Source organism: Botryllus schlosseri, chromosome 12 (genome assembly GCF_051294905.1).
Source record: "Botryllus schlosseri isolate E-star chromosome 12, Bs_hap1, whole genome shotgun sequence".
Taxonomy (NCBI): Eukaryota; Metazoa; Chordata; class Ascidiacea; order Stolidobranchia; family Styelidae; genus Botryllus; species Botryllus schlosseri.
This window is the reverse complement of record NC_137247.1, coordinates 11,597,790-11,624,183: the sequence shown is the minus strand read 5'-3', so window position 1 is coordinate 11,624,183 and position 26,394 is coordinate 11,597,790. Positions and strand designations below refer to the sequence as shown.

Below are 26,394 nucleotides of genomic sequence, written 5' to 3'. Positions count from 1 at the left end.
AAGTCCTGTACTGTCAAAAAATGTTCATGCGGAGTGAGCAAATGGACTATTCTGAAGAGTTCATTGAAAAGTTGGAACGAATCAATACATTCACTGCTTTGCTTTATGTTCCAGCTTGGTTGAAAACTGGTATTGCATGTGACGCACCTTGGAATGATCTCAAATTCCTTCATGACATGAAAAACTTTTCATTATGCGATCTCACTGTTGCTGATGTGGCATAAAAGAAATTGCGAAAACATCATTGGTATTTAACTGAGGAAATGGTGGTATTTACCACGTTCTCGGCTAATCCAAAGATTCTTGACAAACTGAAGGAAGCGATGGCTGCTAAATTGCTGAAAATGCCAATCCCTGAAAAATTTTGCAGAGGTAGGCTATGCCTCTCAGTCTGATCTCTGTCTCTGTCTCTGAGTCAATGAGTATGGTCGATTTGATTGGGCCAGAATCGTGGTTTCTATTTGATGCTATACATGTGGAACATGATTGGTTGAGTCTTCCAGTTTCGGAATGGCATACTGATCCGGATTTCGTGACTGCTCAAGAGAGAGAGAGAGAGAGAGAGTCTTTATTTTCATCGAACCAAAATACATAACAAACGGCAGTGAATGTGGTACAGAAAACATGCGTGCACAGTATTCGGTATTAGATAGGAATGATCGATAAGACCGTGAAGGTCATCTAGTCTGATCACACCAGCATCAAACAGGTACACTTGACTCAGAACAGTCTGGCTGTAAAAAAATGTTTAGTTAGGAAAGGAAAGTAGAAAAAAATTAAACAATGGTAGCAAATTATCAATGAAGCAATGTCTGGGCGAGGTAGGGCAACAGTGTTAGTGTAACGACAAGAGGTGATCAAGTAGGGCTTTTTTGAATCTATTATAAGGCAATTCACGGATATGTGATGGTAATGCATTCCAGATGATAGGTCCCGAGTAGTCGATAGATCTCTTAGTTAGGTTGCTATTGGGTTGGGGTAAGTAGACGTTTCCTTTAGACGAAGATCTCGTGTAATGGGAATGGACATGTTTAGCAGGTATGAAAAAGTCATCAAACACAGGAGGGAGACTATTGGAAAAATATTTGTGAACAACTTTTGATACTTCGAAGCGATACAGTTCATCAACTCGCAAAATTCGATGCTTACGGTAGTAAGGCGATAAATTGGTACGTAAAGGTACAGATGAGATCAGCCGTACCGCACGGTTTTGCAGGGTTCGAATTCTGCACAAAAATGTTGTACATGCATTTCCCCATACTACGATTCCATATTGCAGATGCGAGTGGAAAAGAGAGAAGTAGATGGTTCGTAGTACTGATCTGGAAACCAAAGATTGGAGACGGGTCATTATTCCCACACACCGAGCTAGTTTTGATATTGTGCATTCAATATGCTGCTTCCAAGACAATTTGGAATCAATGGTGACGCCGAGATATTTTGCTGAGTCACATATTGAGATTTGTTTATGATTGATGTTCACAGAGAGAGAGAGAGAGAGAGTCTTTATTTTTCATCGAACCAAAATACATAACAAACGGCAGTGATGGTGGTACAGAAAATATGCGTACACAGTATTCGGTATTAGATAGGAATGATCGATAAGACCGTGAAGGTCATCTAGTCTGATCACACCAGCATCAAACAGGTACACTTGACTCAGAACAGTCTGGCTGTAAAAAAGTGTTTAGTTAGGAAAGGAAAATAGAAAAAAATTAAAAAATGGTAGCAAATGATCAATGAAGCAATGTCTGGGCGAGGTAGGGCAATAGTGTTAGTGTAACGACAAGAGGTGATCAAGTAGGGCTTTTTTGAATCTATTATAAGGCAATTCACGGATATGTGATGGCAATGCATTCCAGATGATAGGTCCCGAGTAGTCGATAGATCTCTTAGTTAGGTTGCTATTGGGTTGGGGTAAGTAGACGTTTCCTTTAGACGAGGATCTCGTGTAATGGGAATGGACATGTTTAGCAGGTATGAAAAAGTCATCAAACACAGGAGGGAGACTGTTTTGTGAATACTGTTGAAGTAGTTAATGATGCAGCAGAGCGTATGGTAAAATTGAATACCGACAATGCTGCGTTCATAACGGATGACAAAAAACAGCGAGCGAGCCTCCTACAAGCTGTGGAAGATCACCGGAACAGATATGCAGATTTCTCGAAATCAACCATTTCATCCACCTGATTTATGTAATATTTTGCCAAGTTGATCTCTTTCTTTGCCTTATTTTTTCGTTTCCTGTGATGTTTATTATGTGGCTGCGAGTGGATGTTACATTTACAGTTGTATTCTAGCACATGGGGATCCAGGAAATTGATGAACAGTGCCGGGTAGGTTTGAGGGGTGTAGGATATGTGATCCAACAAAATGACTATCAGTTTTAGGTAGTTTTGAGCAGTTCTAAGGCAGTGTGGGACATGGAAATGATATCCTGAACTAGGAATGCCTTATATAGTGGGGTTTTGTAGTACTCCAAACCGCAACAGCTGCATAAATCCATGTTATATGTCACTTTAACTAGGCTAGGTAAAATCGTGACACTCAGATTTTAGGGGAATCCCCTATTTTCAGCTGCTATTCTTCCAGCTCAATGTGCACACGGATGCAGGGGACGAGTTACAAAAAAAAGTAGCCAGAATATGTTTTTAAGGTACAAGGCATGGGAATCAGACTGAAAACCTGGACTTTTTGAAAGTCGGTCAATTCTGAACAACCCTAACGTCGATACTCGATATTACCCGCCAGCCCGACTAGTCAGTTTTCATTTTTACCATGTGCAGAGCTCGAACCCGATATGAAACCTCACAAAATCTGTTCGTACAGACACTATCGCCAGTAACGATGTATTTATGCGTTTTAGGTTACGATTTTAGACCACGAAATTGCTTCTACTTCTGTTTTAGTAAAACGCAATTCTCACCACCTTGGTTGGTACGTTATAATTCGAATAAACCGAATTCGAAAATTCAATATTCTCAGCGGGGCGCCTCGAATAACGTCAGACTAGCGAATCTGTTATTTGCCAAAACCGGATTGACAAAGGGTACAAAGAGACGTTCTTGGAAATGCCTCTTTCCCTGACGAATTCGATGACTGCGAGGACCTATAGCGCCAGGGCATGGTATGGTATGGAAGTAGGGTCAGAGGTGGTCAAAGTAGTCAAGAAAACTACTCAAGTAGAAGTAGAAGTAGCGACGAAAAAATCTACTCAAGTACGAGTAGAAGTAAGTTTTCTATAAGCAACCTAAAACTACTTGAAGTAGAAGTAGAATTGACTGACTTCAAATCTACTCAACTAAGTAAGTAGTTGTGAAAACGATCGCAATTCGTTCGCATGGATTGTCAAAAGGTGCAAATTGAGCTATGCGAAAGGTGCCGAGCTTGATTCATATATTGATGCATACCAGGACTCCCAGGAGGTATCCAATTTTCGACAGCATAAGCATTCGTCCGCATCATGTGATGAAAATGCTAATATTGATATGGAAATGCGATACTAATCCTCTGTATACTCGAACAGCACGTTTTAGAAAATATCATTGTATCGCGCCCTCCCCCATATTATAAGGCCCGTAGTTTAGTCAAAGAGCAATACGGAGAAGTTGTATAGGATACGGTGTAAACACCTTGCGCGATTATAAACCAGGGGCGGGCAACTTCTCCAGTCGGCGGGCCGGATATAGGAAAATTAGGTACTTCGCGGGCCGGATAGCTAAATCGATATATTATTCGCCCATTTATCCACCACATACACAAGGAATAAATCGTATTTTATGAATGTATTTTATCGACACCAATTTCACTTCAAATCCATTTCTCGTCGATAATGACGAATATACAATGTGGATTTGAGAACAGCATTGTCATACAGGCGCCGCCATATCTGCTTTTCTCTGATCAAACAACACACGCTGCAATCCGGCCCGCGGGCCGTATGTTGCCCGCCCCTGCTATAAACGGTAATAAAAATGTGGTGGATCGTAAAAATGCCTTATTGCGTAGCTTTATTTCCGGAAATTAAAGGCATTACTACACTTGCTTTTATACGTCAACATGTATGTTATCCGGACAAAAGAATTGATATTAATTAGAACTAAAAGTAGGCCTATATGCACGATACTGGAATTGAAAGTGAAATATAAATACTACTTCGAAAAGCGGAAAATGTATTTCATGTCTTTAGTCCAGAAAGTTTCAAAGGTGGTATGCTAAAACAGCTCTAAAACTAAAAATGTCAGAGTCCCCTTGTCTAGATTAGGACACGTCATGGATTGCTAGATTACGATATGATAAGTAAATACTAGAAACATAAGTTTCAAACGTTATGATGAGCCATATATATACTGTGATAAAATATTTCATATGTGCGAAGAGCGACAATGCGGTGTTAACGGAACCACGCCAGCCCGCTACCTAAATTATATTCACCGATACTTTCGTGAAATCATACTAGTTACCCCGTATCCACTGCGCGCGAAGCGTGCCGCAAATTCTGGGCCTTACTGAACTTTTATGAAAATTAGATGTTGATAATCCGTGAAAACAGCCCCGAAATCCTTCTTGCTATCTTACTGATTGGAGGATTAAACTACTTCTACTTGACAAACTGAAAATAGCGAAAAGTAAGTAAGTAGATCACAAAATCTCATGAAGTAGAAGTAGCGAAAATCAGATATACTTGAGTAAGTACCAGAAGTAGAGGAAAACTACTTGAGTACTTCGAAAAAGTAGAAGTACTTAGTTACTGACCACCTCTGAGTATGGTATAGTATAGAACGAAATTTCGGTATGGAATATGGAAGAGTGCAAGTATGGTATGGTATGGAATGTTCTTCCCATACTTCCCATACTTTGGCAGTTTTGCCAGAATTATGGCAAGGATCCTACTTTCGAATTGTCAGATTGATTGCATACCTCAAAAAATCGCTCACTGTCTATGTTCAATCATATCTCAAATTGCGATTCATCACTGACCCACTCCGGTCGACATCTATTTAAAGACAACAAAGTAGCGGTACGCACATATGAAGGAAGATAATATTAGTGATGAATATTCAGATCAATTCAAATCTGAATATCATAAAAACGAATGATATTCGACCGCTGTCGCGTTGCAACTTGCATTTCAACTTGCACTTGCACTCCGTAAACTACCAAGGGCATTTTAAAATCGTAGATTCTGAGAATGTTGAAGCTACGTGAATATTTTTATCAATTTGTTGAACTTGGAAATAGTTTTCTGCGCTTTGGTAGAATGATCATCACGCAATATCTATTTGACATAAACATCATCGTATTTCAAACATATGTAGCTTGTCTTGAAGCGACGTTACGATATGACGGCCTCCAACACGCATTAAATTTCATGAAATTTCGTTAGCTAACGAATCTAATGTGTGGGCCACAGAGTGGCGGGAAAAATGGACATGTGATCCACCGTATCAAAATCATTGTAGTGATGTAAAGCTATATTCTGAGGCATATTGATACTTGCCAGGGTCTGCAATAGATTTTTCCATTGGCCGGATGGAATCGTCTGGCGGGCCATGTCTGGCCTGTCGGGATTGTGTTTGACAGCCCTGCTATACTGTTAGGTCGGGGCTGCTATCTGATTGTGTGTGTTTTTATTCAGGTCCGAAACAACATTTTTTCTGCCTCCTCCCGCCTGAAAAATGCACTAACATTGGGCCCACCATAGGGTAATCGATGTAGCTTCTCGGGCAATTACTATGCATTTGGCTGTTAAATATTTTAATTGAATTCTGTTTTGATTCTTCCATTAGGCTACTATGAAATGAACCGGCAGGTTGTACATCCGGTGATTTCCACCCTTTTATGGTCGCGACCTCATTTCTAACTTGAAAATGTTCCGTGCCCCAGCCGAAAACATGATAAGCTGATTACTAAAAAATTCAGCTTGCTCAAACTTACTCGCGGCCTAGGAACCTGATTACGTCCAACCTCATCGCGATCCCCTGATAAAGGCAAACGACCTCAAGATTTGGAGCCACTATCTATGACTGAAGCATCCAATCGGCCTTAACCAACTCTAGGAATATACCGTTAGCTTATAATTGCGATTACGATTAGACTTATTTCAGTAAATGATGGTTATTCATATTTATTTTTGATTGCATTTTGGCGAGGGTGGTGCCTGGTGCTCATACTATTACCAATATACGTTGCATTACCTCTCGCGCGCAGCGCGAAGAAGAATTTCAAATTGCCTAGCCGAGCGAGATAGTGTAATGGTGATGCGTCCGGCTTCTTGATCGGTAGGTTGTCGGTTCGATCACCGGCCGGGTCATACCAAAGACTCGAAAATTGGGATCCGCAGCTATCCTGCTTGGCGCTTAGCAATCACGGATAGCATGGAGGAGAAAAATGGGGGTGCAGACTATAGATGACCTTACTTAAAAGGCCGTATCGCACCTCCGTCGTCAAAGCATCTCGATGGTGCAGGCGAAAAAGAATACCATATATATCTCTGTCTCCCTCTCTCCTAAATCTGCTTGAAAATAATATTGTTTATGTTGATTTACGAAAAACTTTCGAGCCTACTTCAAGCCTTCAAAATTCCGGACATTTAGGCATATTTTAGAAATTCCTCCCGGACGCAGATTTTTCAGTGAAATTCCGGACATGTCCGGGAAATTCCGGACGTATGGCAACCAGAGTTGGATCAATTGTAATTTGTAATTGTAATTGAATGTAATTAATTACATTTTCAATGTAATTGTAATGTAATTGTAATTGAAGCATTTTTATTTTGTGTAATTGTAATTGTAATTGTAATTTGACAAAAATTTTGCTCAATTACAATTTCAATTACATTAAATTGCTATTGAGACCTGACAAGCACAACATAAAATAATTGACTTATAATGCATTCTCTTTAAATGTAGACAAGGAATTTGGTGGATCCATTCGCGGAAGCCCTTGACTGCGCCCTTGCGGGCGAAGTTTTTTTTATTTTTACCGCTATGCTGGCCTCGGCTGCCATTGTATACAATTTTTAGATTACTAACCAACGGATGCATTCGCAACACGTGACTCACGATTGAATACGCCGAGAAGCGAACTGCTGAGCCGGCTAAAAGCAGCAGAATTGATAGTCCCATAGCTGGCGATCCAAGCGTCGAAATTTGATATGTATGGTCCTAATCGAAAGCTAGTGTCGCACTGATTCCGCAATAAAAGTATATTTCCAGGCAATGGTACCATCCCAAAATAGTCGTGAAAGTCTGGGAATCGGCATTGTTCTGAACAATCGCTGGGCGTAATTGGTAATTGTTGTGGTCATGCTGCTGCAGCGCTCTCACTTTTCAGAACAGTCGGCCTTAAACGGCTATTTTGGAGCAGTTACATTGCCCTGACAAGATTTTATTTTGTATTTTCGGAATTAGTACATCAATAGCTTACGATAAAGACCAGATGCATCAAATTTGGACGCATGGATCGCCAGCTCTAGGACTACAAAGTTTGCTGCTTTTAGCCGGCTCTGCACTACGTTTGTCGGTGCATTCATCCGTGACTCACATCTTGCGCATCTATCCGTGGGTTGGCAATCTACAATACGATTTCAGATCACGATGCTGCATCGTTACTTCGTCTGGCTAACTAACCAGACCACTGGATATTATATAACGTCTTATCTGACAAAGCACGGTTTTGTTTTTACTCCTCATCCTAATTCCTACGTCCCTCGATAAAAATAATATTATTTCTTTAATTATATACTATATACGCAAATCCAACACGTGCATATATTATAATACTTTTTCAACGACATACTACTCCCTATCCTTAATCTTAACCCATAGGAAATTAGGTAAATAACATTTTACATTTCCAATTACGTGAGCCATAATTACCGAGCATTCAAAACACGCTTATATTACGTCACAATGACATCTTACATAGCATACTATGTACGCACATAAACGCATTTATTACTACACAATCTGAACTAGACTTGAATTGTTGTTAAATACGACGCTACGGTTGTCAAGGATCACGGTTGAATTTATGATTATTCAATTACATGTTCAACAGCAGCAATTGTAATTGTAATTGTAATGTAATTGAAGCATGCAAGGAGTAATTGTAATTGTAATTTGATATTTTTAGCATGGAGTAATTGTAATTGTAATGTAATTGAAACATACATGAAAGTAATTGTAATTGTAATTGAACTGAAATAATGTAATTGACCCAACTCTGATGGCAACCCTAGTATAGACTCACTTGAAGAAAAAATCTTTACAATATTAACCTCGTTTGTACGTCTGTATCAAAGGCCGACATCTCTAGTATTTAGCAGGGCATGGTATGGTATGGTATATGGTATGGAAGTATGGTATGGTATGGATCGATATTTTGGTATGGAATATGGAACAATGCAAGTATGGTATGGAATGGAAGATTTTAATCTATGGCCGGGGTGGGCAACTATTTTCCTCCGCGGGCCAAATGAGAAGTAGAAATACGTTGGCGGGCCAAGTGAAATTTTTTAGCTATTATATTCTCTAGCGTATTTTAATTTCATTTCTAAATTACAATGTTAATAAATTCTACTCGGTGACTGTGTTGACGTTAGGTAATGAGAAAATGACGGTTAATCAAGAAATATCTATTCGCCGTTATGATTCGAAACAATGTTAAACATGATACATTTTCACCTCTCTTTCAACCCCTATCAACGTTCTTCCATTAAGACGCTAAAACAGTGGTTCTCAAGCTTTTTTAGGCGCGCCTACCCAGGGTTGTAACCAAGTCACAAGGCACCGAGTCACAAGTCAATCTCACTTTTATAGTTTTGACTCGAGTCAAGTCGAGTCATTTCAATTCACCACCGAGTCAAGTCCGAGTCCAAGTCAGCGAGCAGAGGGTCGAGTCCAAGTCATGGAATTATGACTCGAGTCCGAGTCCAAGTCATTGTGTTCACTGCTCAGTTTCCAGTTAAAGTCTTGGTAAACCGACTTTTTATAACTCTGTTCGGTGATATCGAATGGTTCGCATTTAAAATATACCAATTTTCCTCACTCTTAGCTGTTTCTGGTCGCATTTTCAAGTACCAGTACCAACAGACGAGATCCCAATAGTGTGTTGGCTTAGGAATTACAATGAAATGTCGGTGTTGGTCGTCTGAGTCTCGAGTCAATGACTTGGTTCGAGTCATACGCAATGACTCGAGTCCAAGTCGAGTCAATACACAGATTGACTCGAGTCGAGTCGAGTCATTTCCGTATTTTGAAAAAATGACTCGAGTCGAGTCGAGTCATCAGAAAATCGTGACTCGAGTCGGACTCGAGTCGAGTCATGACTCGAGTCATTGCAACCCTGCGCCTACCTTTATGACAGTGAAAACTTTCGCGCCCCCTTATCATGATGTCACAAACTATTAAAATGTGCAACCAGAATGCTGGAAATCCCAACGGATAGTTGACGGCATGGAAGGTTATGGCTATTGGTGAGAGAATTCTGAAATATCAAAGCAGGACAATACACAGATCAATACGGACAATACACAGAGCAACAACTATTAGCTGGGAGTAAATCGTGCAGAGCGCGAAAAAAATGTTCATCAAACTTCGGCTTCTCGCCCCCTTCTGATGCTTTCACGCCCTCAGTTCGAGAACCACTTCACTGAAATGTATATACAATAGTACAAAGCATCTTTTCTTCGTCGCTGACTTCCGAGCAGTAGGCAGCTTAAATAGCCTTGATGTTTAGCGAAGATTGCATTGCAGTTTTTCTGACCTTCGCCCTCCCTTAACCGAGTGTTTCGTGTTTTTGTCATAAGACCGACTTTAATTAAAATCCTTCATCTCGGCGGCATGCTCGGCAAAAACCAATATCATGGGTTTACCCCAGACTCCAGTATACAAATATTTAGTACTCTAAAGTTTAAACTTTCTTTGAATTTCAGTTTTCAGCTTTCTTTTTTTTGGCATGCCCGTTAATCCCTGTCATAGATATGATGAGTCATAGTAATCGCGAGTACTGATTGACTTGTTTTACGAATCAGGGATTTGGAAGCGTATCACGTAACAAAACAACTAGAAACACATACCGTATAATGCGCAATGTGACAACTAAAAAGGTTCGAACTGAACTATATGGAAAGAATGATATCTTGTGACTTTAATTGTTAATCACACTTGCCACATTGCCTTTATTTTGAATCTGGATTACGCATATGCCTGGTACGTAGGCAGCGTAATCGTGGCATATTAATGAACAGGCTTCAAAGTCAATGAATTTCCAGCTCAGTTGACACAGCCTATGGTTTTATTTATTTAGAAAGCAAGTTTTATTTTTTGAATTCCAAGCAACCTTTCGCGGGCTGCACAGAATAGCTTCGCGGGCCGCACTTTGCCCAGGTCTGATCTATGGTATGGAACGACATTTCCATACTTCCATACTTAAATGTTTTATACATTTTACATTTTATCGTGATCTTTCAAGCTTCATGAAGCGTACGTTGATCGCTGTTCACGGAATATACGGTCGCTTTTGTTATGTGTGAGCGTGAACTATTGAATGCTGTGTAAGAACAAATACACGCTTTTGCAACGGTTTTAGGAGCACTTGGAATGACATGATTTTGTGATGTAATAATGACAACAGTAATGTTGATCCGCAGTGGCGGCTCGTCCTATAGGGCAACTGGGGCATTGCCCCACCTAAAATTCTGTTCAATAACAGTTCTTTACCATTTATAGACGAACAGCAATCTATATATACCAAAATCACAGCAAAAATCGTATTCTTCTTGTCCTTTCGCTTGTAAATGCCCATATACAGGGAAGTCTCTGCGAAAATCGAATTCTCTTCGTGTTTTCGCTTTGCGAATGCCTAGCCGGGGCATGCCCCGGTAGCGTTCATAACAAGCTTTCACTGTCTATTCTCTTAAAACCGCGCACAATAAAGAAACAGTGATTTACTCTCTCCTATTCATAAAATTACCGAGCAACCGGGGCAACATAGCCTAGTCGCCCTTAAGGTGTGATGTAACAATCGTATCTATATCTGAACTCGGTTACCGTCATATGCGTTTAGTCGACCTTTGCTGGTATAGGTCGATTTTGATGGTGTTTCACACCATGATAATTCTTGAAACTTGGTTTGTCATGTCGAGATGGTGGTATTCAACACTGTCCCAAGTTTCAGGGTTTCTACTTGAAGTTTAGGGTAGTAATTCCGTTTCCAAAGTTGAGTGTGCGCTGATCCATCATGTTTCGCAAACAGATTTTACTCAAAAGCCGGTATTGGTATCCATTGATTTTGACGATGTTCCATACCGAGATCGGTCATGACATTTGGTACGGTAAGTCTTAATGTTAGTATCGAACGCTGTACCAAGTTTCAAGTTTTTCACTGTACTGTGTTAGTGGTAATTTCATTTCCTAAGTCGAGTGAGAGCTGACTCGTCATATATCGCAAACATATTTTACGCAAAGCCGGTATTGGTCTCCACTGATTTTAACGATGCTCCTTACCTAGATCCGTCATGAGCTTTTGCATGGTATGTCTTGATTTTAGTATCGAAAGCTGTGCCAAGTCTCAAGGTTGGCACTCAATGATTAGGGCAGCAATTTGGTTATCAAGGTCGAGTATGGTAGAGATGTGCGCTGATCTGACACTTAGCCTACCTAACGCATTGCGGATTTCACGCAAAAGCCGGTGTATCTGTGTTAACGCTAACTGTGTTCCATACTGAGATAAGTGATAAGATGATGATATCATGAAACAGTTTACTAACATCCTCGGTTTGCATTCAAATATTTACTTTTATTTTATATTCTCCAATGTCAATTTCACCGTGAAATTGTGGCCTTCAGGCCATTTGCTTACAATTACAACCCCTGTCAAGCGCGATAGCTGTTTCGTTTTCGATGGCGGATAACAGCTGCTCGCTTGATCAGCCTATTCCTCAGTAAATTTTACGCAAAATTCGGTGTTGGTCTGTTCGTATTAATTTTGACAGTGAACCATACCGAAAACGGTCATGAGGCTACTTCTCGGTGATTTCATGTAACAGTGTATACCAAGTTTTCGACTTTCATCCATGTATTTATTCGGTAATTTATTTTCCAAAGGCGATTTTGCAGCAGACATATAGACACTAGACCGTAAGCCGTATGTGTCGTGTGACAGTCTCCAGCCTCAAGGCCAAAATCTCCTATGCTGTACCCGGGCTGTTCAAAAATAACTTTTTTTTCCGGATTCCAGCCGTTCACCGATTAAATCGTCAGGTTACCTTAAAAAACGCTGCACACCAAATTTGGTTCAATTCTAACAAGTATAGGGCTCCGCGGATCCAATTAAAATTTTTAATTTATACAGGAAAATTGAAAAAAAAAATTTTTCAAATTTTTCTGTCAACCCCATGAAATTGTTGAGCTGTCTTCAGAGACGATGCAAATAAAATTTGACTCAATTCGGACTAGTAGAAGTGGAGTTATTGGAGTTTTTCGTTGATAATTCTCCAATTATCCTTGATTGGTGGATAATCCGAGAATTATCAACGAAAAACTCAAATAACTCCGTTTCTACTGGTTGGAATTGACTCAAATTTCATTTGCATGGTCTTTGAAGACATCTCAACATTTTCATGGGGTTGAGAGAAAAATTTGAAATTTTTTTTTTTTAATTTTACGTAGTAAATTAAAAATTTTAATTGGCTCTGCGGACGCTTAGACATGTTCGAATTGAACCAAATTTGGTGTGCAGCCTTTGTTGTGGCAACCTGACAATTTAATCAGTGAATGGCTGGAATCCGGAAAAAAAAGTTATTTTTGAACAGCCTTGTACCGGGACCGAATTTCCGAGGCTGCTATCCGTAGTTTTTCAGAATTATGTTTTGGACTCAATATGACATGTCCATGTCCAATCTATGAGATAACAATTGCGTATATGTCCGAACTCGTTGACCTTTCCAGTTAGGCTTACGCAATCTCTCGAGTTATAGTCATTTCCATTTCTGCAGATAATTAGTCAGGTATAGTGCGAACATGAACCGTGTCGAATCTTTGTTCCGTACGCCGTTTACGCAGTTAACACACTTCAAGTCACAGCTCACCGGCAGACCTCTCGCGGCACATTCGTTAAAATCACTGTTGTCGAGAAGTTCGTGTTACCGTAGTCCGTACCACTATAGAGGCAGTCTCTATAGTACCACCAAGTTACTTGTTTACGTTGGAAAACACCATTGTGACGTCATCTTGATAAAAAGTCGCTTGCAGCCCTTGCCCCACCACCCGATATTGTCACGAGCCGCCACTGTTGATCCGATATTCTATTGAGTCTAGACGCGACGTCTCCGAGCAAAGTGTATCGTGTGAAGCAATAATTGGTAATGTGGGCTACTCCAACTACCTCATTCCTTGAGTGACGACAGCTTTCAAGCAATCATGATGCAACGTACTAATTGCTCAATGTGATTGATAATTACATTTCTTCTGAAATATTGTCCGCACATTTATACTATTTACATAGCGAGATATCTTATTGGTCATATTTCAAACGATCTCACATTAGGATTATAGATCTGGGAGTGGGGTAGATATAGTTTGAAATTCTCGCCACGCTAACCTCAACCAAATACTGTACTAATAATCACGCAGATCGCTACAGTATTGATCGCCTGTAGCTGGGATATTTTATGGGTGCGCCTATATTATAGATTATTTGGAGAGTATTTACTTCAAACTTGCATGTCTCATGCCAATGTACCGGAAATGCGATGATATTCTTATGGAGCAGGGGCGGAAAACTTCTCCAGTCAGCGAGCCGGATATAGGAAAATTAAGTACTTGGCGGGCCGGATTGCTGGAAGGATACATTATTCACGCATATAAACAAGGAATAAATCGTATTTAATGAATATATTTTATCGACAGCAACTTCAGAGCCATCTCTCGCCGACGATGACAATGCAATGTGGATTTGAGAACAGCATTGTCATACAGGCGCCGCCATGTCTGCTTCTCTCTGATCAACTAAATCACGGTGCAATCCTTAATTAAGATTTCAAAGCGTTTGACAAGCCCGGTACCCAAAATTTACCAAGATTCCAATTCATTAGGGTTGAGTACATCGTAAATGCCGATAATGCAAGTCTTCTCGCTTCGACGAACTTACGCGTAAGCTCCGTTCTCGCACGCTGCGCAGTGCGCACACCTATATAATAACATACAGTCACTAAAATTTGACGTTTATGCAAGTAGTGGGGAATATCGGCAGACTGGGCCGCGGGCCACATTATCATGTAAGACGGGAAACTGTCCGCGGGCCGGACAAAATCTCGTTGCGGGCGACATCTTGCATCTTGAAACTTGCGAGAAAACCATGTACTCAACCCTAATGAATGGATATCTTGGTAAATATTTGGGGTACCGGGCTCATCGAACGCCTTGAAATATTAATTAAGGATTGCACCATAGTGTCATATATGGTGTGGACCTGGACCAGCGTTGGGATCAAGTCACTACCTCCTAAAGTTTTAGCAATCATGAAGCAAAACTGTCTCATGCTTTTTCTAATTGAAAAAAAAAAGTAAAAATTAGGTTTTCTATCACGTTACAAATTTGGAGGTTTCGTGGACTCCCTGAAAATGCTTCGTGGACCCCCGGTTGAGAACCACTCATAGACTATCGGTCAATATATGCGTTGCCGTTAGCAAAAATTGTTATTTCCAGGGCTACACACCATTCAAATTAGGCACTTCGCGGGCCATACAATTTTCCTTTCGGGTCACATGTTGAATCCACCCACTTCACAAATCAATACACAGCGATACAATAACAAAGTGCATGTATTTGGTACATGATTGTCCTTACAGTTCCACAGTGTCTTTCACAGTATCGAATTCATACACGAAAGAACTGCAAGGAAGGGGCATGATTCTGTAATTGGATGAGGATAACGGATGACACAGTCAGCACACACGGTGTTGTATAATGTTTTCTAACAATAAACATATAAGCCTTACACATGGAACAGGTGCACCAGAGCAGTGAGCAGCAATGTCCTTGCTGGACCACCATATATCTTGGTTGCGGTCGCAAACACGCCGGCTTACACATATAAGCCATATATATCCAAACCTCACATTACAATTTAACAGATGCTAATAGCTATAAGTAGCAATTCTTATGGAGATTCATTTCAGGAGTGAGGCAGATTCTGTATGTAGATCACTACAAGAGGAAGATAAAAACAGAGTACATAATATACAAACAGAACCCACTACACCCCTGAGCATATCTCGATAATGACCAGTGTATTTGACTCATTTTCACCAAGTGGAATGGATGAGAAAGCAAATTTTTGTACAATCAAGTGCCGATTTACAACCTATGGCGGAAATCTGTAAAATACACATATCTACCCATGTGTTTACAGTGCATATTATCGCTGGGCAGCCTATTCGTATCACTGAATTTGGAACATTATATCCGCATGATTGGCTAGTTGAAATATATGCTCCCATAATCTTAGCGTTTAACGTGACGTATCGTCATAATAGACTCTTATCTGATGTCACTGCGAATGTCGTTCAATTCACTCAAGGGAGAAAGACCTCCGGATCAAAACGTGAACGAGCATCACGATGCCATATGTCCAGCATAAGCAGGCTGCAAACTGACTCCTTAGAAAGGTAGACAATTCAGCATGGCGTGGGAAATAGGCGCAAAGCGAGTGGCAGTATATGAAATGAAGTTTCGAATCTAGTTTTTCTACGCGTCAGTGGTTATTGAGGTTCCACATCACTGACCTCATTGCAAATGCAGTGTGCAATGCATAAAAGCCCTGAGAGCAGGTGCGCCGATCTATAGATAACTAAGCTACGGATAGATACGCAACAGCCGTCGTCACGCTCTCTTGCCCGGAAGAAATTAGTGCTCAGCCATCTGAACGCAGCATAATTGCTAATCCCATAGCTTACGACCTGAGAGCTCAAATTAAATAGAGTTGATCTTATTTGAAAGCTACTGTCGCGTTGATTCTGAAAATCTACATTAAAAGTTCATTAAGGGAATGAAACCAGCTCGAAATAGCCTTCAAAGTCTGAAAATCGGCATTGTTGCTAACAATGGCAGAAACGCAGCACAATGACCATAACAATAGGCCTTGCATGGTTGCGATTGTTTACAACAATGCAGATTTTCAAACTTTGAGGTGAATTTTGAGTGGGTTCAGCTGCCCTGATCAGATTTTATTGCATATTTTCGAAATCAGTGCGACAGTAGCTTTCAAATAAGATCAACTATATTCAATTTGAGCGCTCAGGTCATCGGCTATGGGATTAGCAATTATGCTGCGTTCAGATTGCTGAGCAGTAATTTCCTGCGGGCAAGCAAGCGTGACGACGGGTGTTGCGTATCTATCCGTAGGTTAGTTATCTATAGTCGATCGAAGAAATACTAACAGACAATCAAACAAACAAATAAACATGGTTTCAGTCAGGGGCATACAAAGGGAGATGACAGAAGACTGTATAACAAATAACACATAAATATCGATATATAGATATATGGAAAGTAATGTTTTGGTTAGAAGATGGATTAACAAAGATGGTTTAGTTTAGTACAATACAAGCTTGGAAGATATGAATGAATGATTTGAAAGTAATTTTTGGATTGCATATATTCTATCCCGGGGTATAAGGCTGAAAGCGATCATATGTACGCTACATTTTTTCAGCAACAGCCATCGGGTTGTCAACACCGGAACTGATACTACCGCTTCCGAAACTGTTGTCGATCGGATACCTCGAATTCGGTGGCATGCTTTCTTTAAGGCTTCTAAAACACAAAGGAACTGCGCCGTAATCCCACACGTTAGTTATAGTCTGTTATAGTGTAACCAATATCATCATCAGCATTTTATTACTTCGACGGAATTTACTGCAACGCATTTCATGTTATTAAAATGTTTCAGAGTATTCAGGCGAGCCCAAATGTACATTCAGGCCGTTGCAATTCATAACAAGTATATAGATACAATATTTATTCCATTCCCAACTGCCCGAAAGCATGTCTCTGGGCCGGTGACTAGAAATACCCTTTTCGATAATTCATTGATAGAAGCAGAGGAGACAATGTCATAAATGTGACTTATTTCCTAAGGCAGTGTTTCTTGACCTTTTTAGCACCCTTGAGCTGTCATGAAATGTTTCTCGTACGCCCTATATCCAGGGCGGAAACAGCACTTTCTTAAGCCCCTTCCGAATGCTGGTATAATAGGCCCCAATACGGGTTTTCAACAGGCACATGAGACATTTCAGCGACCGGAGATGACAATATCGAACGTTTCGCCCAGCGTGAAGTGTGTTTGTTTATCGCCGCTGCCGAAATGACACAGGCCTACTGGTTTACTTACATGTATTTGAAAGCCATAATTGCCAGGCCAACTAATGCCACGAACACCGCTACTCCCAGCACAACTCCGACCGCGATAGCGACTGCGTTTATTTCCTCGATCTGCACAACAAGAGTTCCCATTTATCCGGAGTCGGATTTGCAATTGGCCATAGTCTTACTTCCAAATCCATGCACGATTTTCCGTCGGATCCTAGCTGCCTGCCTTCGTTACAGCCGCAACTGTAGCTACCTTCGGTGTTCATGCACATATCTTCGCAGCCGTTGTCGTCATTGCTGTCGCATTCGTTGTTATCTGGATTCAAAAGAGGTGGACAAAGTATAGTCAGTGTTGCTAATCAAGTAGAAGTCGAAGTAGAAGTAGAAGTAAACCGTAAATTATTTACGAGTAGCAATTTTTACTTTACACACGGTAGCACATTCTTTTAAGTAAGTATAGTGCATCAGCACATTGTTACTGGTCCCCTCTCTTCCCGTGGATGTCTTTCATCTATCTACAATTGCAACGCGTGAATTGGGCAAAACTTCCCAAGGTGTTGTATACCTTCGCAGGTTGGCGGGTCAGCGCTGAAACTACCAGACGCGCAAGTGACTTCGTTTGAGCCGACAAGACGGAATCCGGAATTGCAGTAGTATATCACGGAGTCCTCGCATATTGACCAAAAGCCGTTTTCGATATCTTCCGGTCGTCCGCAAGATCCAACTACAAACAAATACGTTGATAAGCAAATATCGTGTCCTAACCAGGGGTGATGAACATGGACAATGTCAGCATTGCTACTCTGGTGTTGATGTAATGCCATAAATTTATACTCAACTGCAAAGGACTAGCGATTCCAAGACATTTCAAAACTACTTCAGATGGAAGTGAAAATGGAATGCTTGAAAATTAGCCCGCTTTTAAAAGGTAGATTTGGCCGAGGGGTCGCATACACTAAGCCGATGGTCGGAGGTGGCTATATATATACTGTCGAAATTTAAGAATGAACCTTCACGGCGAACGCAAAAGGAAAGGACTCATGATAGACATACACACGATCTGTGCATATGCCGCTGGACAAGGAAGGTGCAGATACAGCTATGTAGGGCTTTCGAAGTCTTACACCACCCAGTGTTGGGATGACTCGAGTCATGACTTGACTCGAGTCAACTTTTTCGTATGACTTGACTCGAGTCGCTTTGGAAAAATGACTTGACTTGACTTGACTCGGAGCTTCAAAAATGTCCTTTGACTCGTGACTCGGAGCAAAATTAACGAGTCAATTTCAAGTCATCAAGTAAACGGTGTCGAATAAATCACTGTATCTTGTGTACCTATGTTCGGATTGTTCGAGATACGCCGGTGTCACTTGTGAAAGAAACCATAGTCATTCCCTGATTCTACGTTACACTATCATCCATTGTTAGATCACAAATAAATTGACCGCAAACTAAACGATCACAGCTTACGTTGTCGAAGTAGTAGTAGAAGATTAATCTAAATAGCAATGTGCCTCTGTTCCTTAGACGACTCGATGCTTACGTTGCGCAGTGCTCACATTTACCAACCATCTTGTATGATTTAAATCGAACAAGTATAGTTTGCGCGTTTAAATTCTCACGGGTGTGTAGATTGGTAGTGTAGGCTATTGCAGTGCTCTTCAACCTTTTTCGACGTGGTACACCCTTTTAACGTTTGCTCAAAACTCGTACACCCTGTTCATTAGGGATCTTCAGAAATGACTTTTTTCCTCAAATCGTACTGGCTACTTGATAAAATTGTTAGGTTACCTAACTTAAGCCTACACACCAAATTTGGTTCAATTCCTACCAGTAGCCGCATGGCTACGGGAGAAGAAAGTTTCTATTTATTATATAAAAATAAATCACGAAAAGTGTGAAATTTTTCTGTTCATCCCATGAAAGTATTAGGTTGTCTATAAAAATGATGTTCTTCAAATTTGGTTCAATTCCAACCAGTAGAAGCGGAGTTATTGCCGTCAAAAAATTTGGATTTGAATAAAACAGTATTTGGTCACAGAGTCTATTCGCAGCCAGTTAGGCCGCCCGCCACGCAAATTGGAATTTATTTCGTGTCAGCCCCAAAACAGCATGACATTACGAACGATAATAAACCTAAATGTAACAGTATTCGGGAGAGAGTAGGTAAAGCTACTGCTGCAGAAGCGGTAATTCAGATCAGCGATGATAGCAGGCGCACCAACCTACTGCGTATCAGGCCTGCCCCACACCACACACAGTCCATAGTAGCACATGGGCTGCAAGAGATGTCAGTAACCTCAGATTGTATGCCGCTGTACACAGTCTATTGTCGCTAATTTGCATCACTAATAACAAAATACTAAATTGCGAATGTATGGCGAAATATTGGACATAAAAGCGGCATTTTAAAACAAAAGGGTTTCGATTTCAACATGGAATCTGTTTCGACCCTGGCTGGCAACGTCACTTCATTTATGTGCATTGCGGTAGGCCTATTTATTAACGTCGGGTAGGAAGTACCGATTCAAGAAGTCTGAGCTATCGCGGCGGTTTCCTCAAAAATCACTAAAAAGACAAATGACTACTAGCTGAACACATGTTTGTTAACTGCATACTTTCCAACACCAAACGAAACCATTGGTCTAATACCGACGGCTAAATGAATAGGAGAAATATTTGCTTATGACATCACAATCAAGCGGTGTACAGTATTACGCTTGAGATAACATTGTACCATATTGCTCATTAACCTGTGCGTCAACCTGTACTGACCCATAAACCTGCCTTTGTGATAGCTAGCCATCGGCTCATTGTAATTCGGATCTGGTACACCCCTGTACACCCCATCCGAGTGGTACACCCTTTACAAATTCTGGTACACCCTAGGGTGTACGACAACCCCGGTTGAAGAGCACTGGGCTATTGTACCATATCAATTTGTTTGTTTCAACTTCTCGAAGCTTCGTATTAGGTCCTATATTTTGGCTGATAATAACTGACTGTAGCCTGTAGCTGTACAATTACTGACGTATTTTATTACCAGTTCTACGTGTACATGCGAGATCCAACGTCTTTTTGCATGCATATTTAACTAGATATCTGTTATTTCATTCAAGATAAATGATCAATTAATCCGTCTTTCACACAGCTAGCAAAATGTAATGACTGTGAATCATCACTCATACTTCGAAAATTCAATTTGACTTGAATTGTGACTTGACTCGTGACTTGACTTGACTTGACTTGACTCGACTTGACTCGAGTCACCTCCAAAAAACGAGTGACTTGACTTGACTCGAGTCACCTTTGAAAATCGATCGACTTGACTTGACTCGAGTCAAAATCTGCAATGACTCGAGATGACTCGTGACTCGAAGGTAGTGACTTGACCCCAACACTGACACCTCCCCTCCATGCTATCCCAGTACTGCATGAGCGCCTAGCGGGAAAGACATGGATACCCGTGTGACTAATCAAAGTCTTTGGTCTGACCCCGCCTGGATCGAACCCACGACCTACCGATCAGAAAGCCGGACGCTTCACAATTACGCTATCTTGATCGGTCAAAATTGTCAAAATGACAAACGAGACTACAAATATAAGCGGAATCTTGGAAATTTATTCAGTTACCATGACACAGGAGCACAGTACGACCATTGTACTCGTAAAAGAGATGCAAACTTATCTGCATTCTATAATTTTCAAAACGCAAAGTGTAAAAAGTCAGCCGTGCTGACTTTAGTTGAAGTGGCTTTTTAGTCTAAAAGTATAGTCACTTGAGTAAGTAGCGCAAGTACACAAAGCCTACTTGAGTACTTCGAAAAAGAGGAATTGCCCCGTCACTAACCATCGGTGATCGTATTATAAACATGATTGACTAAGAAGAGTTAGAGTATAGAAATTAAACATGGAACGGCAACGATCGATTTTGCAGCTTCGTTCCGCTTCGCTGAGGCTGGAGTGGAGAATTGTTTTGCGTAAGCGTCTGTAGGATTTCTGGCAACCCAAAAGCTATCTTCCCGAGCGCAGAAATTACTGAATCTGGTCTTGATCGAAAGCTACTGTTGCACCGATTCCGAAAATATAAATTAAAATATTGATCAGGCATTGATCCACCTAGAACAGGGGTGGGCAAACTACGGCCCGCGGGCCGCATGCGGCCCTCCACACCGTTCTGTGCGGCCCGCGAGAGTATAAAGAAAATTAATAAAAATATTGATAAAATGCGTACTAAAAATCGAATTAAAGCTGGGCTTTGATTAAATTTCTCTTAGTATATTTCACTATGATTATCCTAGGGCAGTGGTTCTCAAACTGGGGGCGCACCCCCCTTGAGGGGGTGAAATCATCTGAAGATAAGCGCAAAGCTGAGCTCAACTAAAAAAAAAATTCGCGCTTCGCGCGATCGCCTTCCCATTATTACTGGTTACTCTCTATTTTTTGTCAGAACTTCATATTTCAAAATCTCTCATCCACAGTCGTTACCTTCCATGCCATATAACTATCCGTTAGGTTTGCTAGCATCGGTTGCGTTTTGTGAAATGAAGAATAAGGGGGACCTGAGCTCTTTTACCATCATACGGGGGGGGGTGGCGTGTCTTAAAAAGTTTGAGAACCACTGTACTAAGGTGAATACTTCGTATATCATTTCTTATGTTTAATTTCTGGCGCGACATCCCCGATCTCAAGGCTCACGCAGGTTGAAAGGTTTCAACTGCTAAACATCACAGAAATCCTAAACGAGATTTACATAATTCAGATTACTTGTGTATAATTAATTACAGATTGGCCAATCCAGTTTTAATTATTTCGGTGATGTGCTTATAAAAAACGATTCGCGCGTGCCTTAGGTAGATTCGTTCTCTGTGTGCGCAGAATTAGGGTATTTATATTTTATCTACACATAGTAGAAGCGTTTTTGAAGCTAACATGGTTATGATGCTGTTAGTATTGTGTGTCCTGGAACTGATCCAAAGGAGGAATTAGCAAATCTATGAACGGATCGCTGCTCACAGATTTAAATTTCATTCCTGTTCTAAGAATCGGGACAACCTATACTTTCATTGACAAATTGGTTAGTGAGGTCGACCAGCCTATGAAATCTCGCCACTGTTTCTGACGCGTGTATACGATATCATCAAAGCAATGTTTAGATTGTTTTAAATAAGCATATATATTATCTTCTTGTCCTCACTATAATCAAATACCCATATTGCGTTTTGGTTTATAATCCCAATTTTATATAGTGCGGCCCGCGAATGGATTCAGATATTGAATGCGGCCCGCGAGCTCAAAAGTTTGCCCACCCCTGACCTAGAATCTGTCCTCCAAGTCTGAAATATCGGCATTGTTCAGAACAATCGGGTAACCGCAACACAATGGCCATAACAAGGACCCGTTGCGACTCTCCTATTGTTCGGACGATGCCGATATTTCAGACTTGGAGGACGGATTCTAGGTGGATCAATGCCTGATCAATATTTTAATTTATATTTTCGGAATCGGTGCAACAGTAGCTTTCGATCAAGACCAGATTCAATAATAATTTCTGCGCTCGGGAAGATAGCTTTTGGATTGCCAGAAGTCCTACAGTCGCTTACGCAAAACAATTCTCCACTCCAGCCTTGGCGAAGCGTAACGAAGCTGCAAAATCGGTCGCTGCCGTTCCATGTTTAATTTCTATAGTTACAGGTAAATATTGCATGGACTTACCCTCGGGACTTTCCCTCCACGGCTCCAAATCGAGAGGCGGCAGATCGTCGCAGTCCTCAAATTCGTCAGGGAATGACGCCATTCTGAATGCGTCACTTTGAACCCTCGTTAAGCCCGTGTTGGCGCATAACACATTCGCCAGTCTGACATTATTCAAGGCGTCCCGCTGAGAACATTTGAATTCGGGTCACCCTCATTATAACTTACGTACCACAGATTTGTTATGCGTGAATTGAAAAAAGTTTCGGATCACATTGTAAGGGTGCAGCCGATGCATTGGTAAAAATAAAAACCAACTAGTTATAAAGAATGTTCTTGCAGTAATCTGCAGTAGGCCTACTAGTAATTATCAAGCAATTAGCAATTTATAAACTTTGATTGCGTGTAACATCTTTTGTTCAGTTGGCTCACTGTCTGGTAATTGCGATTTACGCTGTTACGTGTGTTCACTGTAGTTCTTGGACTTATTCCCCTTCTTTGTGTAGGTATATGTCCTCTATAACCACATGCAGCGACTATTTTAAAACCTATTTCCACGTCCTATTTTGCTTTGTTGTATCCTGGACATTCCTTCGTTTACACCACTTATTAATATACATCGACCTCCATGATAAGAGCTTCATTTCTCAAGTTTGGTCGTGGAATTCAAGGTTGATTTAATAAGTGGAAATAATAACTCTCATTTAGGTGGGAGCAGTGATACCTGGTTAGCGATTTAGGCTACTTGCACTGCTAATATTGCTATGTTTCAGACTCCTTCAACTTCTATCAACGGTATGGTAACAAAACCTGCATACTCATTACATTGGTCGTCTCAACAAAACAATCCAAATCCACCATAAATATTTCATTCTAATTTATTTCACGCGGTCTCACCTGCTGTTCTGTGTGTACTCCATCATTCATGTAGAAAAAGCGGTCTCCATCTCGCTGATACTTGAATTGCTTGGCCAACAGGCACATGAATGTGGGACCAACTCGAGAATCGTTCACCAGATCTTCTACGAGTCCCGCCAACCACAGATCGATATTGCTGCGAAACATACATTGAGATTGTTATAGGGTTGCGTTTACTGGGGTAGTTTTGTAAGGAATATTTTATATGAATCGCTCCCTATTAAATCGCAAAGTCTACATTGAGGAACTTATTTGGTCATTCATTCTTTTTTTTATCAGAGTTCTTTTTTATGGAGCACCTAGGTAATTCGACTATAACAAGCCGTACATTCAGCTTCAAGTATTATCCCGCCATTGAAAACCTTCTCGGCACTTGGTTGCCAAATCTTCAATAAAACACAAGTGAGCCTACCCGGGGTGGCCGTACAGCTCCTCTAGCTTTCGTCGTACTTGAGCGTCTCCGATATCCGAAGCTACCTCGCTGAAGTTACTCACGCGGGACAAATTGCAAAACTCTCTCCAATCGTTGTAAAGCGGGAGGGCGTGGTCTCTCCCCCGTTGAAGATTGAGTGACGCGAGGTCCAACGCGATCTGAGAGGTGGTCAAAGTAGTCAAGTAAGCTACTCAAGTAGAAGTAGAAGTAACGGCGAAAAAAGTCTAATCAATTATGAGTAGAAGTACTTCTTCCGTAAGCCACCTAAAACTACTTGAAGTAGAAGTACAATTGATTGACTTTAAATCTACTCAAGTAAGTAAATAGTTTTGAAAACAGTCTTAATTCGTTAGCGAGGACAGTCAAAAGCTGCAAATTGAGCTATGCGGAAGGTGCAGAGAGCTTGATTCGTATATATCGATGCATGTCCCTGGAGGTATCAATTTTCGACAGAATAAGCAATTAAGCATTCTTTCGCATCATGGAATGAAAATTATAGTATTGATAGGAAAATGCGATACGAACCCTTTGTTTACTAGAAAACCCCGTTTTAGAGAATATCATGGCATGGCGCCCGACCCCATATTATAGGGCCCCAAGTTTAGGTGAAGAGTAATACGGAGAAGTTGTATCGGATATGGTTTCAACACTTTGCGCGATTAGTATACGTTAATAACAAATATTATGGTTGTAAAATTTATATTTAGTGTAGCATTACTATACACTTGCTTTTATGCTTCAACATGTATGTTCTGCAGACAAAAGAACTGAAAGTAATTGGAACTCAAAGTACGATAGGCTACTCAGAATTGAAAGTGAAATTTAATCCAACTTCTAAAAAGCGGAAAATATATTTCATGTCTTTTGTCCATAAAGCTTCAAAGGTGATCCGCTAAAACACGTGTAACGTTTAAAAAAAGCCGCATTTTCCAGATTAGCAGGACACGTCATGGGCTGCTAGATTACGATATGATAGATAATTGCTGGATTGCGAAACGGTAGTTTCAAATCTTATGGTGGACCATATTTACTGTGATGAAATATTTGATATGGGCGACAATGCAGTTTGAGCGGAATCAAGCAATCCGGTACCTAAATAACATTCATTGATACTTTCGTGAAAACATATTTGACACTCCATAACTGCTGTGCGCGAAGCGCAGCAATATTTCTGGGCTTTGCTTGACTTTAATGAATATTAAATGTTGGCACTCCGCGAAAACAGCCCCGAAATTCCTCAGGCTATCTTTCGTATTGGGGGATTAAACTACCTCTACTTGACAAGCTGAAAATAGCGAAAAGTAAGGAAGTAGATCACAAAATATTACGAAGTAGAAGTAGAAATAGAAAAAATCAGATCTACTGGAGTAAGTATTAAAAGTAGAGGAAAACTACGTGAGTACTTTTAAAAAGTAGCAGTACTTCGTTACTGACCACCTCTGGATCTGATATAGGGGATATCAGAGATATCGGCGAATATATCCGGGGACATAAAAGATAATTTAGTAGGCTCACTTGGTTCTGCAATTGGAACAGCTTTTCCCTCAGCTCCTCGTGCATGATTTGCGTCGGAGTTACGAGTTTCGCTGGCTTCCCGATTAGTCCTGAAACGCATTAGACACAACTAAACAGACGATTTCAAAGTAGTCAGAGTTGCCACTGAAGTGGAAGTAGAAATAACGCCGTAAATTTATACTTCCTAACAAGTAAAAGTAGTACTTTACAACATAAAAATACTTCAAGTGGCATTATCCACTTAGCAGAGACATGTAGTAGTTACTACACGTGCTCGATTGTAAGCAATGACTACATTGACCACCTCCGCATAGGGCTAGCACACGAGATAACGACCCCTATCCACATATCATACACTGGAACTGGCACAAATTTGATTCTAAAGGAGCGAAAAGTCATATCCTGTTAGCAAATAATGTGAATACTATGGATATATATCATACAACACTCAGGGCCGTG

General features: G+C 40.7%; 2 protein-coding genes and 1 long non-coding RNA gene across 3 annotated transcripts in view; 1 reads left to right on the top strand and 2 right to left on the bottom strand.

The window, feature by feature from the left end:
- LOC145451903 (CTP synthase 2-like) overlaps window positions 1–26,394 on the bottom strand; it is a 54,925-nt gene that overhangs the window by 24,262 nt on the left and 4,269 nt on the right. The window lies entirely within an intron of this gene.
- LOC145452516 (uncharacterized) lies at window positions 545–1,376 on the top strand. Its single transcript, XR_013919409.1, has 2 exons — window positions 545–978; window positions 1,036–1,376. It is a non-coding gene; the product is annotated as an uncharacterized LOC145452516 (long non-coding RNA).
- The window catches only part of LOC145451895 (thyroid peroxidase-like), a 30,842-nt gene continuing 19,257 nt past the window's right edge, over window positions 14,810–26,394 (bottom strand). The window contains exons 12-19 of the mRNA XM_080330116.1: window positions 25,936–26,024; window positions 24,400–24,578; window positions 23,967–24,123; window positions 23,091–23,256; window positions 17,941–18,099; window positions 17,558–17,691; window positions 17,398–17,498; window positions 14,810–16,820 (exon numbers count right to left, since the gene is read on the bottom strand). Coding sequence (XP_080186242.1) covers window positions 16,706–16,820; window positions 17,398–17,498; window positions 17,558–17,691; window positions 17,941–18,099; window positions 23,091–23,256; window positions 23,967–24,123; window positions 24,400–24,578; window positions 25,936–26,024 — 1,100 coding nt within the window. The 3' untranslated portion in view covers window positions 14,810–16,705. The remainder of the gene's footprint in view (window positions 16,821–17,397; window positions 17,499–17,557; window positions 17,692–17,940; window positions 18,100–23,090; window positions 23,257–23,966; window positions 24,124–24,399; window positions 24,579–25,935; window positions 26,025–26,394) is intronic.